This window comes from Natrix helvetica (genome assembly GCF_964273705.1).
Source record: "Natrix helvetica genome assembly, chromosome: 3".
Classification (NCBI taxonomy): domain Eukaryota; kingdom Metazoa; phylum Chordata; class Lepidosauria; order Squamata; family Natricidae; genus Natrix; species Natrix helvetica.
The window spans coordinates 12622959-12640197 of NC_138549.1; the positions used below are offsets into that span (position 1 = coordinate 12622959).

At 43.4% G+C, this 17239-nt stretch overlaps 1 protein-coding gene across 1 annotated transcript in view; it reads left to right on the plus strand.

Moving 5' to 3' along the window:
• The window catches only part of PIBF1 (progesterone immunomodulatory binding factor 1), a 103530-nt gene that overhangs the window by 76667 nt on the left and 9624 nt on the right, over positions 1-17239 (plus strand). The window contains exons 14-16 of the mRNA XM_081949427.1: positions 4325-4427; positions 6863-6993; positions 9363-9447. Of these exons, the coding sequence (XP_081805553.1) occupies positions 4325-4427; positions 6863-6993; positions 9363-9447 (319 nt within the window). The remainder of the gene's footprint in view (positions 1-4324; positions 4428-6862; positions 6994-9362; positions 9448-17239) is intronic.

Genomic DNA, 17239 nt, shown 5'->3' on the forward strand with positions numbered 1-17239 from the left:
AATTTTTTTTAGAAGAAAAACCCTCCCGCCCTCTTCTTATCCGCTTGCAACTTAAAATGGATTTTACAGGGTCTGAATCAGCGCAGGAAAAATGTTGGAAAAACCTGCACTGGTTTTTCTCAGTACCCCTTTGGGTTATCTTTTGTGGAGGGCTTTGGTGAGCTTCACACCGAATAAATTCAATCGGACACCCCAGGTATCTCATGTAAGACAGAACTATGGTTTTACAACCCTGTTAGAAAGACAGCTTCATGTGTCAATTACTTTTGGAAACAGCATTAAAGATAAAGGTTCCCCTCGCACATATGTGCCAGTTGTTCCTGACTCTAGGGGGCAGTGCTCATTTCCATATCAATGCCGAAGAGCCAGCGGTGTCTGAAGACATCTCCGTGATCATGTGGCTGGCATGACTAAACGCTGAAGGCGCACAAAACACTGTTGCCTTCCCACCAACGGTGGTTCCTATTTTTCTACATGCATCTTTTACATGCTTTCCAACTGCTAGGTTGGCAGAAGCTGGGATAAGTAACGGGAGCTCACTCCTTTATGCGGCACTAAGGATTCGAACCACCGAACTGCCGACCTTTCTGATCGACAAGCTCAGCTTCTTAGCCACCGAGCCACCACGTCCCTTAAAAACAGCATTATTGGATAATAAATTGTTTTGGGTCCATTCCAGGTTTTCCTATTTTTATTGCCATTAATAACACTTTTGTGAAAATGAAAACAAACCTTGACTTCTAGACCTGGGGTTTCCCAGCCTTGCCCATTTTAAGACCAGTGGACTTCAAGTCCCAGAATTCCCCAGCTGAGGAACTTTGGGAGTTGAAGTCCATGAGTCTTAAAGTCCCCAAGATTAAGAATCTTGTTCTAGAAGGACCAGCCATTTTATAAAATAAAAATGTACAACTGACCCCAGATTTGCATTGGTCTTTTTCTGAATTTGTGGGCTTCCCCTGGGCTGAAGGTCCCCCACTTCTCCTTGCCGTCTTCTTACCAGAGGGTGTTCTGGGCTAGGCTTCCCAAGAGCCTGAAGCAAACTCCTTGTCCCGACAAAAACCCCTTTTATTAATGTACTGTGAATTCTGCTCATTCGCATCCAGCAAAGTCTTTCAAGGGAGGATTTACAGTCACAGACCTTATCTGGCTTGGAGAGCTGCCAGGCCGATATCTGCAAAACTTGGCAAGGAGTCTCGGAGAGTCACAAACCAATTAAGTGAACTAATTGTCTCCTGTAAACTCAACTCCCTTTTTGCTCCTCTTTTATTCCCTCTGGGAGGGGCCATTCACCGTTTACTTGTCGCCTTACTCCCAAGTCGACCCTTGTTCCTTAGCTGTTCCTTTCTCCTGGCAACTCTGCACATGCACACACTGGGAACAGGCTCCAGCTGTTCGTCTGCCTCAGTGATGTCTGCCTCCGAAGGCTGCTGATAACTGGCATACGGCTCTGGCCCCCTCTCTGCTTCTGACCCAGAGCCCTCATTAGAGCCTTCCCCAGACTTCAGGACTGGCCCATGTTCCTCCCCAACTTCCTCACTGTCCGAATCTGCTGCCAGCTCCACTGGCCCCTGGCAGGCCACAACAGAGGGATTTTCCCAGCTCAGGCTGGGTTCCAGTTTGCAGGAAGAAGAAGATGCTTTTACTAGGAGCTTGCAAAGAGTCTTCAGAAGAGAAGAGAAGAGAAGGAAGAGAAGAGAGAGCCATTTCGCACCAAAATCTGCTAGTGTACTATGTCCAGGCTTCAAGCCTGATAAAATCAAAAAGATTGTACTTTCTTACCACGATTACCTGGTTTTTGGATACTCCCTTATCATTTCCTTCCTTAAAGCTCTCACCTCCCTCCCTGAGTGAAGGTTGCGTCGTTGAATGTTTTGCTTTAAAGTGTTTTGGGTTTTTTTTTTTAAAAAAAAATTAAATTGCTTCATAGATTTCCTCCAGTGATGTTACAACGTATTGAACTTAGATAAGGGAAAGAAAGATGTAGGCGGGGGGGGGGAGGGGGGGTTCTGTCATGCTTACTTAAATGTAATTTTATGGTGCCTGAATGCATCCTGATAGCTATCTCAAATGAAGCTTCTAGAACCAGTTGCCACTAGAGACCTGACAGTTTGATTACAGTGTGAGAATGATGGGAATATTCATCTCATCCAGTTAAAATGCCATGTTTTGGCTTTGGGCTTATTTGTTTGTTTTGTTTATTTTATTGGATTTATATGCCGCCCTTCTCCCAAAGGACTTTAGGGGACTGGAGACTAAAACATATGAAGAACGGTTGCAGGAACTGGGTATGTTTAGCTTAAGAGAAAGAAGGACTAGGGGAGACATGATAGCATTATTCCAATATCTCAGAGGTTGCCACAAAGAAGAGGGAGTCAAACTATTCTCCAAAGCACCTGAGGGTAGAACAAGAAGCAATGGGTGGAAACTAATCAAGGAGAGAAGCAACTTAGAACTGAGGAGAAATTTCCTGACAGTGAGAACAATTAATCAGTGGAACAGCTTGCCTCCAGAAGTTGTGAATGCCCCAACACTGGAAGTCTTTAAGAAGATGTTGGATAGCTATTTGTCTGAAACGGTATAGGGTTTCCTGCCTAGGCAGGGGGTTGGACTAGAAGACCTCCAAGGTCCCTTCCAACTCTACTATTGTATTGTATTGTATTGTATTGTATTATTGACTCAGGGCGGCGTACAACATTAAAAAACACACATCCCGAAAGTTAAAAAGAAATTAAATACATATCCAAAAAACAAGCCCAATTTATAGGACAATACATTTAAAAAATGAGATAAAATTAACAGGCCAGGCCGGCTTGCTGGAAAAGCCAACTTTTTAGGGCGCATCGAAAGGACCGGAGGTCAGGGATTATGCGAAGCTCCGGGGGATAGCTCATTCCAGAGGCCGTAGTATTAGAAAATGATAATAGCAATAGCACTTAGGCTTACATACTGCTTCACAGTGCTTTACAGCCCTGTCTAAATAGTTTACAGAATCAGCTTATTGCCCCCCACAATCTGGGTCATCATTTTACCCCCCTCGGAAGGAGGGGAGGCTGAGTCAACCTTGAGTTGGTCAGGATGGAGGGAATTGAACTCCTGGCAATATGAGCAGAGTTAGCCTGCAGTACTGCATTCTAACCACTGCACTACCACATATCACTCAACCTCTGAATAGGTACTACTAGACATTTTCTCAGAAATCTTAAAATTGATGACTTCTGGAATGTGGGAACTTGGTTATAGCCGTGGCAAGCCCATATCAGTGAGCAAGGCCGTCGGTTATTTGTGATGTTCTCAGAACTTAAATGTGCCGGCTTTGTTCTCTGCCTGCATTTGGTCTGTTGAGAAATGTAATGCATTGTAAATTTGTATTGGGGAGAGAGGGAAAGAGGCAGGAAGGAAGGAAGTTAAAGAGGAGGAAAGAAAGAAAGAAAAAAGGAAGGAACTTAAAAGAGAAGGAAGGAAGTTAAAAAGGAGGGAGGGGGGAAGTTAAAGAGGAGGAAGGAAAGAAGGAAGTTAAAAAGGAGGAAAGAAGGAAGATAAGGAGAAGGAAGGAAGTTAAAAAGGAGGAGGAAGGTAAGAAAGAAGGGAGGGTTAAAAAGGAGGAGGAAGGACAGAAATTAAAAAGGAGGGAGGAAGTTGAAAAGGAGGGAGGAAGTTGAAAAGGAGTAGGGAGGGAGGACATTAAAAGGGAGGGAGGAAGTTAAAAAGGAGGGGGAAGGAAGAAAGGAAAAAAATAGAATCCAAAACATATTGTAGGAGAATCCAGGAAATCAAATTCAGTTAGATAGTCCCAAGATAATTAACTACATTGACAAATTGTGTACACTTATACTTTCAGGAAAAACGTATGGTTCGTATGTTGTATACAATACACTGTATGAAAGGTATCCTGCAAATAATATATTTTGCCAAAAAATGTCAAAAATCTGTTATTTTTTTCTTTGGGCAAGGATTTCCAAAAAAAAAACTTTTAAAAAATGCTAATACCATTTTTTTTAAAAAAAAAACCCATCAAAATCATTAGCTACAAAAGAAGTCTTTGAATCTGTCTGTTTCTACAAGCTGCTCCACTGAGAACAGGATATATTTTGCAAAACTAGCAGTCGTCTTGTTACAGATGGAAAATAAGAAAGAATGGATAGGTAGCATCAAGAGCAGCTCCAACGTAAGTTTAATCAAGCGCCCCTGCCCATGATAGCTTGTAACCTTATATGTGTATTAATATATGCTAAGGAAAAGAAAGTAGGAATTCTACTTCAAAAGCTGTCTGGTTTAAAATTCTACTTATTATAATTTTTTAATTTTATTTTTTATCTTGGCACAGTGTGCATTTGGCAAGAAGATTGCTACAGCTAGAGAAGCAAAATACATTGCTTGCAAGAGAGTTGGAGCGCCAGAAGGAAGAGGTTGCTCGCATTTCACAAGAGGTATAATTTATATATATATAGTATATACATACAAACATACATACATACACACACACACACACACACAAAGGTGTGTGTGTGTTTGTGTGTGAATTATAAAGGTAAAGGTTCCCCTCGCACATTTGTGCTAGTCGTTCCCGACTCTAGGGGGCAGTGCTCATCTTCATTTCAAAGCTAAAGAGCCAGTGCTTGTCCGAAGATCGCTGTAATCGCTGTTCCCTTCCCACCAAAGGTGGTTCCTATTTTTTCTACTTGCATTTTTTTTACAGGCTTTCGAACTGCTAGGTTGGCAGAAGCTGGGACAAGTAACGGGAGCTCACTCCGTTATGTGGCGCTAGGAATTCGAACGGCCGACCTTTCTGATCGACAAGCTCAGCGTCTTAGCCACTGAGCCACCGCATCCCCTTTTGTGTGAATTATAAGAAAGCATAATTCTATGGATGAAAAGAGAGCGAGTTTGGTCTAGTGGTTAAGGCACCAGGCTAGAGAGCAGAAGGCCGTGGGTTCAAGTCCCTTCTTAGCCATAGAAGCCAGCTGAGTGACTTTGGGCCAGCCAGTCTCTCTCAGCCCAACCTGCCTCACAGGTTTCTTATTGTGAGGAAAATTGGAGGAAGAAGATGTGTTGTATATGTTCACCGTCTTGAGTTATTTGTAAAATAATACATATATATGTGTGATTGTGGACAATATTCCCATGCTAATCCTTTTCAGCGCAATACGTGTTGCTCTAATAGCAGAGATGAAAAAACAGATTATTCTGCAGACTAAACAAAACAGAGACTAGATAGATAAGCCTCCCTTCTCTGAATAGGGAAAAACTAGCAAAACTGGTTTAGTTTTCTTAAAGCTTTTTTTTAATGCAATGCCTATTTATTTATTTAATATCTGTGTCCATCTCAGACAATATAACCTTGGGCACCTACCAACAATAACACATATATACACACACACAAAATAAAACAACCTCTCTCCACTTCTGGATTAAAGCCATCACACACACACACACACACACACACACACACACAGTCCTGAGCCATACCTCCCATCCCATGCCAATTCATCTATTTGGTGGTGTGTTTTTTTCTGACGGGTTCTAACTTGTCACTCAATTAGGATCTGGGCTGGTTCTCAGAAGGTCCATCCAGAGGCCACTGGCAAGTTGGCCACGTTCATAATTGCCTTCTGACATGCTCCTCAGTCATGGATATTTGAAAAATGGAGGAAATCCTTAGCCAAGGAGGTTCACCATTTTCAGTTCCGGGAGAGAAAGAGTACAGAGAACCATTTTGCCATTCCCACCCCTGACCTCTCCCTACATACAGCGCTGGCTAAAGCAATCCCAACGTGAGTTTTCCAAGATAAACCTGGATTATATCATATGGAGAGTCCAGGTCAGCCCCTTGCCAGTGTGAATGGATTTTCAGAAAGCCATGAAGGAAGGGCTCTCCCTGACTCCTTGTGAACTATCAGAAGACATTGTCCTCTGCTGCCCTCTAAACAGTGAAAGAATAACATTTGCCTGGGCTCTTTGCTCTGGAACGAATAGAGATCAACAGAACATACTGTCTGTCTGTCTGTCTCTCTCTCTCTTCCTCCCTCCCTCCCCATCCCTCCCTCTCTTTCATTCTTTCTTTGAAAGTAGCACTTGCATTTAAAAATTCAGGATTGGGGATCGCTTGCCCCAAACATGCATCTGCTCGCAATTTATTTGAAGTCATGTGATATAAAAAGGTGAAGGTTCCCCTCGCACATATGTGCTAGTCATTCCCAACTCCAGGGGGCAGTGCTCATCTCCGTTTCAAAGCCGAAGAGCCAACGCTGTCCCAAGACGTCTCCATGGTTATGTGGCCGGCATGACTAAATGCGGAAGGCGCACGGAACGCTGCTACCTTCCCACCAAAGGTGGTTCCTATTTTTCTACTTGCATTTTTACATGCTTTCGAACTGCTAGGTTGGCAAAAGCTGGGACAAGGAACGGGAGCTCACTCCGTTACACAACGCTAGGGTTTTGAACCGCTGAACTGTCAACCTTTCTGATCGACAAGCTCAGCGTCTTAGCCGCTGAGCCACCTCATCCCTTTCTGTGTCCCTTCATGTGATATAGATATACAGTACATAATGTTTATACATAATGGCCCTTATAGATATAGTATAGATATATATAATTATATACGTGATGTCCCTTCCTGTGATATAGATATACATAATTTTGAAGTTCTGCTGCCCTGCAAATAAACTGGGGGGAAATGAACCCAGACATTTACAATCCTTTGTAAATAATATAGAGAAGGGGTGCTTAGCTCCATCTTTTTCCAGTGATCTTTATATGTGCTATCAGGATTACACTGTGGGAAAGAGAAAGAGACATACAGAAACGTATGGAGCTACCTTTCGTAATTTCAACGTTCGTCTTTTTTTTCCTCCTTTTCTTTCAGCGAGACAAAGCAAATTCTCTGTTGAACCAAGTGCAGCAGCCCTACAAGTACCTCATTGAATCCGTGCAGCAGAGAGATTCCCAGATCCTTGCACAGAAAGAACGGATTGCTCAGCATGAAAAGGACATCAGGTAAGGACTCCAAATTTGGTGTCACATCTACCTGACCCATCAGAGCGGGGAGGCAGGGAATGTTGTGGGTCCCATCTCCGAGAGAGATATACCCGGTGGGACCCAGAAGAAGGGCCTTCTCCGTGGTGGCTCCCTCTCTCTGGAATATCATCGCTCCAGAGATTAGAATGGCCCCCACTCTAATACTCTTCTGGAAGGCGCTGAAGACCTGGTTCTGCCAGTGGGCCTGGGGAACCCAGAGTGGTATGGAGCCCATTCAATGGCACGTGTGATCTGCTGTTGCCGGGTCGGGGTAGGTGAGAGGTGGGGGGGTGATTTTGTTATTAATTTATTGGATTCTGTTTGTTATTTTTTATTGTTTTAAACATGGTTTTATATTCTGTAAGCCGCTTTGAGTCACCATGGGCAAAAATAGGCGAGCAATATAAATTCAATAAATGAATAAATAAAGCACTGGAGCCACAAGGCTAACTTTCTGAGAATGGTGACTTTGGTCTATTAAAAATTGAGGGCTTCTCCTGCTAATTTCATAGCCACGACTATTTGGACTTCCTTTCTTCATGGTGTAGAAGTCATTGTCTTCTTAAAAGCCCAATATTTAAGGGGCTGCCACACAGAAAAGAGAGGGTTGACATATTCACCGAAGCACCTGAAGGCTGAAAAAGAAGCAATGGATAGAAACTAATGAAGAATTAAAGAGACATTTCCTGACAGTTGCAACAATTAACAAGTAGAACAACTTGCCTTCAAAAGTTGTGGGTGCTACAACACCGGAAATTCCTAAGAAGAGATTGCAGAATCATTTCTCTGAAATGGGGTAGGGTCTCCTGCTTGACTAGGGGGTTGGACTACAAGACTTCCTGGTTGCCTGCCAACTGTCTTGTTATTCTTCTGGGTTATCTTTTTGACTCCCTGATCTAATCATTAGCTCTTGGGTAGCCAGTAAATCTCTTTCGATTACTTAATTAACATGGTTCTCCTGTCCCACTTATGTGGCTTAGCTTAAACTTTGTTAATCGTTTGTCTGATCTCTTTCTCCAATAAGACTTTCCTTTCACCATTGTAGACAATTCCATCCTGTTCTCTTAGGTGTCAGAAGGGGAGGCCTAAGTGTCTTTTGATTCCATCAAGTTCTGTTCCTATAGCTGTCTAGAAGGTTGAATAGGGTGCTGATTGAGGTGCCCAAATTCCTTAATTTTCAATTCAGAAAAAGTGTCCAGAAGTGTTGGGGGTTTTTTGTGTTTTTTTTAATCTTGCTCACCTGATTTTTTAATTTAGCTAGATGGAAGAAGACTATCACTAATGGATGACCCCTCCTGCCTGCCTGCTTTCCCATTGTAACTGTTCTGACCTAGGCTTCCCAAGAGCATGAAGCAAATTCCTTATCCAGACAAAAACCCCTTTTATTAATTGACCGTGAATTCTGCTCATTCACATCCAGCAAAGTCTTTTGAGGGAGAATTTACCGTCACAGATTTTATCTGGCTTGGAGAGCTGCCAGGCTGAGAGCTGCAAAACTTGGCAAGGAGTCTCGGAGAGTCACAAACCAATTAAGCGAACTAATTGTCTCCTGCAAACTCCATTCCCCATTCGCTCCTCTTTTATTTCTTCTGGGAGGGGGGCAATCACTGTCCACCTGTGGCCTTACTCCCAAGTTGACCCCTGTTCTTTAGCTGTTCCCTTCGTCTGGCAACTCTGCGCATGCGCACACTGGGAACATGCTCCAGCTGTTTGTCTGCCTCACTGATGTCTGACTCTGAAGGCAGCTGATAACTGTCAGACGGACCTGGCCCCACCGGTAGCTACCCACCCCTGATCAAACACATGCAAAAACTTTATTTGGTTTGTCTTTGCTTTTAGTGCTACTTTCTATACCAGGGGTGTCAAACTCAAGGTGCTTAGATCTGGCCCATACTGCCACCCTGGAAATAGCAAAGGACCAGACCGCAGTGCCTCTACCAGACAAAATGGAGGTGGGGAGGGCCACATGTGACCCGCCCGGGCTCTGACAGCTTACAGCCCTCTGTCAGAGAAAATGGAGCGTGGCCTCCCTGAGCTCTGTTTTCGCTGGCAGAGGGCTGAAGGAGGTTGTCACGGCTGAAAATGGAGTCTTGAGTGACATCAAACTGCCCACGCCCATGCCCGCCCCTTCCCTCCCGAGGTCAAACACAACCCTAATGTGGCCCTCAGTGAAATCAACGTTGACACCCCTGATCTATACTGATGGTAGCCCAAAGAAAACAGTCACGTTTTCCTTTTCAAAAAGGATCTAGGTGGGCTTCGTTTTCAGCAATTTATGTTAAAACTCGCACTGCAACTAGAATGCGGCATGAACTACATTTCCTAAGTCATTTTCTTCTGCCCACCAGTCAGTTAAATGAGGAGAAGAAGGCTTTGCTGAGGGTCAAGAACCAAATGGCAGCAGATTTGGAAAGGCTTCTAAACCACCGCGAGGTAATTGTCTTGTTTTATCCTTGTTATTACTGTATAGTGTTTCCCCCTCACCACCCTCTTTGGGCTAGTCATAATATGTTTTGTTTTCAGCTTTCTAGCTTTTAGAAAATATTTTTAAAGTGCTCTAGGAGCACTTCTAGGAGCTATGGGGCAGAGTGGTTAGAATGCAGCATTGCAGGCTGACTCTGCCCACTGCCAGGAGTTTGATCGTGACTAGCTCAAGGTTGACTCAGCCTTCCACCCTTCCAATGTTGGTAAAATCAGGACCCAGATTGTTGGGGGCAATAGACTGACTCTTTAAACCGCTTAGAGAGTGCATTTTAAAGCACTAGACCAGGTTGTCACTTGGGGTCATCAGCAGTCTCCCTGGATGGCGCTCCTTCCTACCCCTGCATGTCCAGACAGAATCCAAAGCTCTTGGCTGAGGAGCAGAAGGAGCAAAGAACAGGGGAGCCTTAGCTCACGGGACATCACTTCCTTCCTTCCTTTTCCTAATATCAGCACCTGGAGGTTCTCCAAGTAGGAAAAAGGCTTCTCATCACGTCAAGAGAAGCACACACAGCTACCAGGCTCTTGCCGACTTTCTGGAGGAGGGGATGGAATTAGAGGAGATAAGGAAGGAGCCATGTGTCTCTGACTGCTTAATACCAATTTCAGCTGTTCCAGGCATCCTGAGCATCATTGGTGAGGCATGTTAGGAGCTGTGGTGTGAGAACATTGGAAGGACCACAGCATTTCCACCCACTTCTCTGGTGGCTTGTTCCCCTCACCACAATTTCTCCTCTTTCTTGATCATGTCTGACTGGTAGAACATGGAAGGATGAGTTCCACCTGTGCTACAAAGTTAGAATTTGATATTGTAGTGCAATACATTTCAACAGTTAAAAAACATATAGTTTATTTCTTCCTTTACAATGTTTCATTGCTCTTTAACCTATTTTCCAGGCATGTTCCAGCTTTAATTGTTGGCAATTTTCAGATGCTAAAGTGAAAAGTTTGGTTATATTCCAAAGAATTTCATGGCAAGAACTCTTTGTACCTTAATTACCGTTTATCTGTCTCCCAATCCATTTATCGGATGCCCTTCTCTTGGATGCGCAATGAATAATTACGTTGTTACATATGCACTATGGTATAATATATGCACCGAAGTATAACATAGACAGATAATATCTCCATATTATGCCCTTAATATACAGTGTCACGTGACATTAACCAAAAAAAAAATCATTCGTTTCTGCAAAATAATCGCTTCTCAAGCCAAAATGTTTCAAAGCTAGCTAACTTCATGTGAATAAAATAAATGTAAGATTTTGGGATTTTCTGTGCAGGTATTTGTAACTTCTATAAGTGTTTTCCTCTGAATCATTACTGACATTGATTTTCATGTGCCTCATTTACTGAATAGATTTTTCCCCCTGAAAAATACTTTAACATATCTACTTGTTAACTTGGTCCTTAACATGAATGAGACCAAGGAGCTCATAGTAGACTACAGAAGGAATAGATCAGACATCCAGCCCTGGCTTATCAATGGAGACTGAGTGGAGTTTAAACTTTCTGGGTGTTATCATAGAAGAGGACCTGACCTGGGGCAACTCACATTGCAGCCCTGGTCAAAAGGACCCCAGCAGAGATTATACTACCTGAGACTTCTCAGGAAACAACAACTGAATGAAAAACTATTGCTGCCCTTCTACCGCTGCACCATAGAGAGTATTTTAACTTACTGCACAAACTGTGTCTGGTTTGCCAATTGCACAGTGGCAGATAGGACAGCGCTCCAGAGGGTCAACGTCATTGCCCAGAGGATCATTGGTTGCCCTCTCCCCTCCTTGGAAGAGCTTTATAGCTTCCACTGCCTTAAGAAAGTTCAAAACATTCTTAAAGATCCATCTCATCCTGGGCACCTTTTTTTTTTTGAACTATTACCATCTGGCAGACGGTACAGGACAATAAAAACAAGGACAAATAGGCTGAAAAACAGCTTCTATCCCAGAGCAGGAACTATAATGAATTCTACGGTATAGTGCAATATTAATGCAATATCGAGTTTTCAATTCAATTATATAGCATGTGAAGGATGTGTGTGTGTGTGTTTATTTTTATAGTTATAATGTACACTGAAGATGGCATTTAATTTTGGTGTACGATGTGCAATGACAATAAAGTAAACTAAAAAACTAGGACATGTATTAGGAAGAGGAAATTACTATAATGGTTGATTATTAATTTGACATAGGAGATGTTCTCCAAATCTGTTTCCTATATTAATGCAGTTCTTGTACTTCTGGGGTACAGTGTGGGACATGATGGCTCAGTGGCTAAGATGCTGAGCTTATCGATCAGAAAGGTCGGCAGTTCGGCGGTTTGAATCCCTAGTGCTGCGTAACAGAGCTCCCATTACTGAGCTCCCATTACTTTTCCCATTAATGAGCTCCCATTACTTGTCCCAACTTCTGTCAACCTAGCATGTAAAATTGCAAGTAGAAAAATAGGAACCAACTTCGGTGGGAAGGTAACAGCATTTCCGTGTGCCTTTGGCATTTAGTCATGCCAGCCACATGACCACGGAGACATCTCCGGATAGCGCTGGCTCTTCGGCTTTGGAACGGAGATGAGCACCACCCCCTAGAGTCAGGAAAGACTAGCATCTGTGTGCGAGGGGAACCTTTACCTTTACCTGTACTTCTGAGAGCGCTTGCAAGGGTTGAGACATCCAAAGGGGTTTTCTGCTGGCTGCGACTGGAAGCTACACGGCTGCATTTGCAGAAAGGGCTTGGAGGCTACCATTTATCACTACTCTGCCTCTCCCACACCACACCCACAGAAGTGTTTCCTTAAGCAGCTTTTACACACCGAACGGTAGAAGGAACTCTGGAGCAGGACGTGAGATCAGCCCAGGTGCTTGTGAAAGAGAGTCCTCCTCTGCTCAGGACTGTCTCTGCCGACCAGCCTTTTCACTGGTCTGGTGAAAGTCTCAGGTTGGGGACCTTCAGAAATGGGGAGGCCCATCCCAGAATGTTCAGTGCTGGGCATGCGTGAAAGGTGCCCTGATGGTGAACAATTGGACTCCAGCTTCATTCGTTGCTTTTCAAGGTTTTGTTATAATGGCATAAAAGTCAGACCGCAATTGAAGTGAATTGATAGCCGTGCCGTGTTGCAATATCTGAGGGGCTGCCACAAAGAAGAGGGGGGTCAACCTATTTTCCAAAGCACCATAAAGCAAAACAAGAAACAATGGATGGAAACTAATCAAGGAGAGAAGCAAAAAAGATGTGGAGACTCTAGAACAGGGGTGTCCAAACTTGGCAACTTTAAGACTTGTGGACTTCAACTCCCAGAATTCCCCAGCCTGGCTTAAAGTTGCCAAGTTTGGACACCCCTGCTCTAGAAAGAGTGCAGAGAAGAGCAACAAAGGGGACTGGAGACTAAAACATACGAAGAACGGTTGCAGGAACTGGGTGTGTCGAGTTTAATGAAAAGAAGGACTAGGGGAGACATGATAGCAGTGCTCCAATATCTCAGGGGCTGCCCCCAAAAAGAGGGAGTCAAGCTATCCTTCAGAGCACCTGAGGACAAGAAGCCATGGATGGAAAGGAGAGGAGCAACCTAGGCAGTGAGAACAATTAACCAATGGAACAGATGGAAGTTGTGGGTGCTTCATCACTGGAGGTTTTTAAGAAGAAATTGGACAACCGTTTGTCTGAAATGGTATATAGTCTCCTGCTTAAATGAACTAAAAGACCTCCAAGGTCCTTCTCAACTCTGTTATTCTGTGTGTTCCGTGTGATGGGGATGAATTTTATTGATACCAGTTAGGCTGTGAATTTTTAATCTAACCTTTAAATATGTTTTTTTGGGGGTTGTTGTTATTTCTACATGTACCCGGAAAAGCTAAAACTAAAAAAAAAAAAAAAAGGTGCGTGTTGGTTCATGGATTTTTCAAAAGAATTCAGACGCTCCAAATTTGTGCGCTGCATAGCTGAGCCCTTGAACTCCCAAAAGCCAATCTCTTTAAACTTTTTACGTTGACGCCCTGTCATAATCCAAAAACAAACACAAGCAACCCCAAGAAATTGGAACCGATTTGGGTCGACTTGACCTCAATTCCAGATGGGTGCTCCATAGCACAGGAGGAGCAAGGTGGCAGGTCATGCTTTTGCTATGCTTCTCTCACTTACATTGATGGATGAGGGAACGGTGCATGATAGATCTTGCCCCTTACCTCTTTCATTGGGTTGCCCTGGCTGCTGCAGATGGAGAAGTTCAGGTTTGAACCGTCTTCCCCCTGCGTCCCTCCCACCTCCCTGGGGGCTTGTGTTCCCCGTTGTTACTCCGGTTCTTTGCCAGCCTCAAGAAGTAGTAGCAACTAAACCCGTGATGGTGAACCTATGACATGTATGCCACAGGTGGCACGCGGAGCCCTCTCTGTGGGCACGCAAGCTGTCGCCCCAGCTCAGCTCCACTCCTCATGTGCTCGCACTCCCACCGACCAGCATGCGCAGGGGGTCAGGTGAGGGGGTTACTTTTGGTCCCAGGAGGCTTCAGAGAGGCCTGCTAGGGGTGTGTGGCACATGTACAGGAAACGTGGGGAGGGGCACACACGCAGGTGGCAGGGCACGCGGGGGGTGTTGAACACGTGTTACATTATGGATGTGTGGGCTTGCGCGTGTGTGTTGTCTCTCGCTCGCTTTTGGCACGCAACAACAAAAACGTCATTGAACTAGAGCAAGAGAATCTCTAGTTGGGGGGATGGAGGGAGGGCTTCAGAGAGGGAGGCAGGTCGGATCTAAGAGTTAGGAAAGCAGGAGCAACTTTTGGGGAAATTCCAGGATGGACAGTCTTGGTTTTATTGACACACACAAACCCAAAAGGAAATCTGGGGTGGTTGAGATTCCCCGGGGGCAGATCAGCTCAAGAAATGGAACAGCAAAAAAACAACAACGAAATGTGATGTGGATAAACACGTCTTTGCACAAAAATACAAATTGAACCATCTTTTCAGCTTTATCTTCTGCCTCTAAACCCTTGGCTGCCTTCTGCCCATAAAAGCAGTTCCATTGTTAAACTCACCTGGCTAAGCAGGAAATCATTCCTTTGGCAGATTCCTTCTGCTTTGTTTGCGCAGAACGGATTACAATTCACTTGAAATACATCTACATATGAAATGCAAGAGATCTGTCTGTCTGTCCGCCTTCTGCAAATATTTCCTCTTCATTAAGCTCTTCTGTGTGCTCTCCTTCTAGATGTTGAAGGATGTTGCTATGGCTTCTTCCGGTCAGCTTTTCCAAAAGCTAAATCCTCTGCCTAAGCATTTCTGTTCTTCTTAATCTTATCCCACTTTGTCTGACTCTTTCTTAAATGGCAGTGACCAGAACCGATATCGGACTAGAGGTAAAGTCAGACCAGTACAAAACAAGTTGGCATAGAGGTTTCCCTTGTTTGGGAACATGGATGCCTCCAAAAACATGCTTGCCTTTTTTTTTTTTTTTTTTTTGGTCTCTTCTGTCATCAGTGACTGTTTCACAAACTTTTTCGCAAGTGCTCCTGCTCAGTCTTTTCCTTAAACTCTCTGCATATCATCTTGCGTTGATCTCTGTTAAATTTTATTCTCATTCCCATGTCTCCACTTTTGTCAGGATCATTTTGACTATTATTTCTGTCTTCTGTTTCCTACTGTGCCGTATTCACCAGCCGTCTGCAGATGGGATAAGCATTCTCTCTACTTCCCCGTGCAAATTATGAATACAAATCACGGGGAGAATTTAACCTTGTGGCACCCAACATATTAATTTATTCCTGCCGAGTAAGACTTCATTGAGAAATGTGACTTGAGTATAACCTTCAGTGCAGTTGGGTCTCAACTGCTAACCGGAGTATCGTGGAATACCGTATAAATGCTCCTTTGATTATTATTTTTTTACATCTTCAGCATTTTCATACGTTTATGTTTTAAGAAGTCAATCAGCCAATCGGAAAAAGAGAAAAGCTCAAATTTGTTTTTGAAAAATCCATCTTGTGTTCAGGGTTCTTGGAGAGCAGTAGCTTTCTGATCTACGCAAGAATCTTCCCATGATGGATGGATGGTCTGTAATACCACGTTTCTCAAACAAAATGCCTAGTGGTTAGGCCAGCTCTCAAGTCACTGAGGATGAACATCCGGTCACATGAGATTTTGCACTGATGATGTTATCTGGTTTGATAATGACACCAAGAAGCCCGCCAAGCTCAGTGAGCACCAAGGACCCCACGATTTTGAACTCATTTAGATAGAGATTTCTCTTGACTAGATGTTTATCAGTCTGTAGTTTCACCCAGCCCCTTTATCCTGTGATTTCCTATTTCCTTAGTACCCCATTTTGTCTTTAATTGATGAGTGTCTGGCAGATGGCCATCTTCCCTCTGTTTTTTATCTTCCTTTTCTTTTAAGTGTCTTCAAAGAAGCTCTTTTGGTGTATCTGTTGGGATTTCCCACCAACAGCAGCTCATTTTCAGCCTCTCTGACCATGTCTCCAATTCTAGGTTGCCCGTTGACCCTCTACTTGGGTGACTTCTCTGTCTTCCTTCTCACTTCCTGGGTATTTATTTATTTATTTATTTATTTATTTATTTATTTATTTATTTATTTATTTATTTTGGTTTGTCAAGCATGTATGAAAAAACAAGTATAAGTATGAATATAGCATCTAAGCATAGAAGTATAAGCAGGTATACCGTATATGCATAAGAAATGAGAACACATAGATGGGAACAGTTGGTCAGGGACGGTAGGTACGCTGGTGCGCTTATGCACGCCCCCTTACAGACCTCTTAGGAATGGGGTGAGGGCCACAGTAGACAGTTTAAGGCTAAAGTTTTTGGGGGTTGAGGATGTAACAACAGAGTCGAGTAGAGCATTCTAGGCATTGCTGAAGTTGTATTTTCTGCAATCGAGTTTGGAGCGTTTTGCCTTGAGTTTGTATCTATTGTTTGCCCATGTATTATTGAGGTTGAAGCTGAAGTAGTCACTGACAGGTAGGACGTTGTAGCAGACAATTCCGTGTACTAAGCTTAGGTCAGACCGTAGGCGGCGTAGTTCCAGGTTGTCCAGCTCCAAAATTTCAAGCCTAGTGGCATAAGGGATTCTATTGCGAGCAGAGGAGTTCTGCCTTCATGCAATCCCTAAGCTTCCTTGCATCTCCTCTTAAACGATGACAGTATTACGATTGGCTTTGGCTCGGACCAAACATTTATTTCTATGGAAAAGAAGAAAAGATTGGAGAAGACTGGCTTCTGAGGTAAACTAAGTAAGTTCCTCCCCTCCCCTCCCTCTTCTCTTTCCGTATGTGTGTCTCTGTGCTTAAGCAAGTCATCTTTCTGCATATGTATTAAAACCTGTTTCAGGCCTGTGAAAACAAAATTGCTGATGAATAATGATTAGTTCTTTTAAAATGTTCAGCCAGGCCACAATGTACGGTAGTTATCTTTTTTTTTCTCTTTGATACGTGAATGTTCCAGGTTTCTGGTTACCATTAATACTCTGTAAGGGCAACCCCCATCCTGCAAGGCTGCAGAGAGATAGGTAGGTAGGTAGGTAGGTAGGTAGGTAGGTAGGTAGGTAGGTAGGTAGATAGATGATAGATAGATGATAGATAGATAGATAGATAGATAGATAGATAGATAGATGATAGATAGATAGATAGATAGATAGATAGATAGATAGAAGATAGAAAGATAAATAACCACAAGTTAGATAGATAGATAACCACAAGAAGACTAAGGGAGACATGATAGCAGTGTTCCAATATCC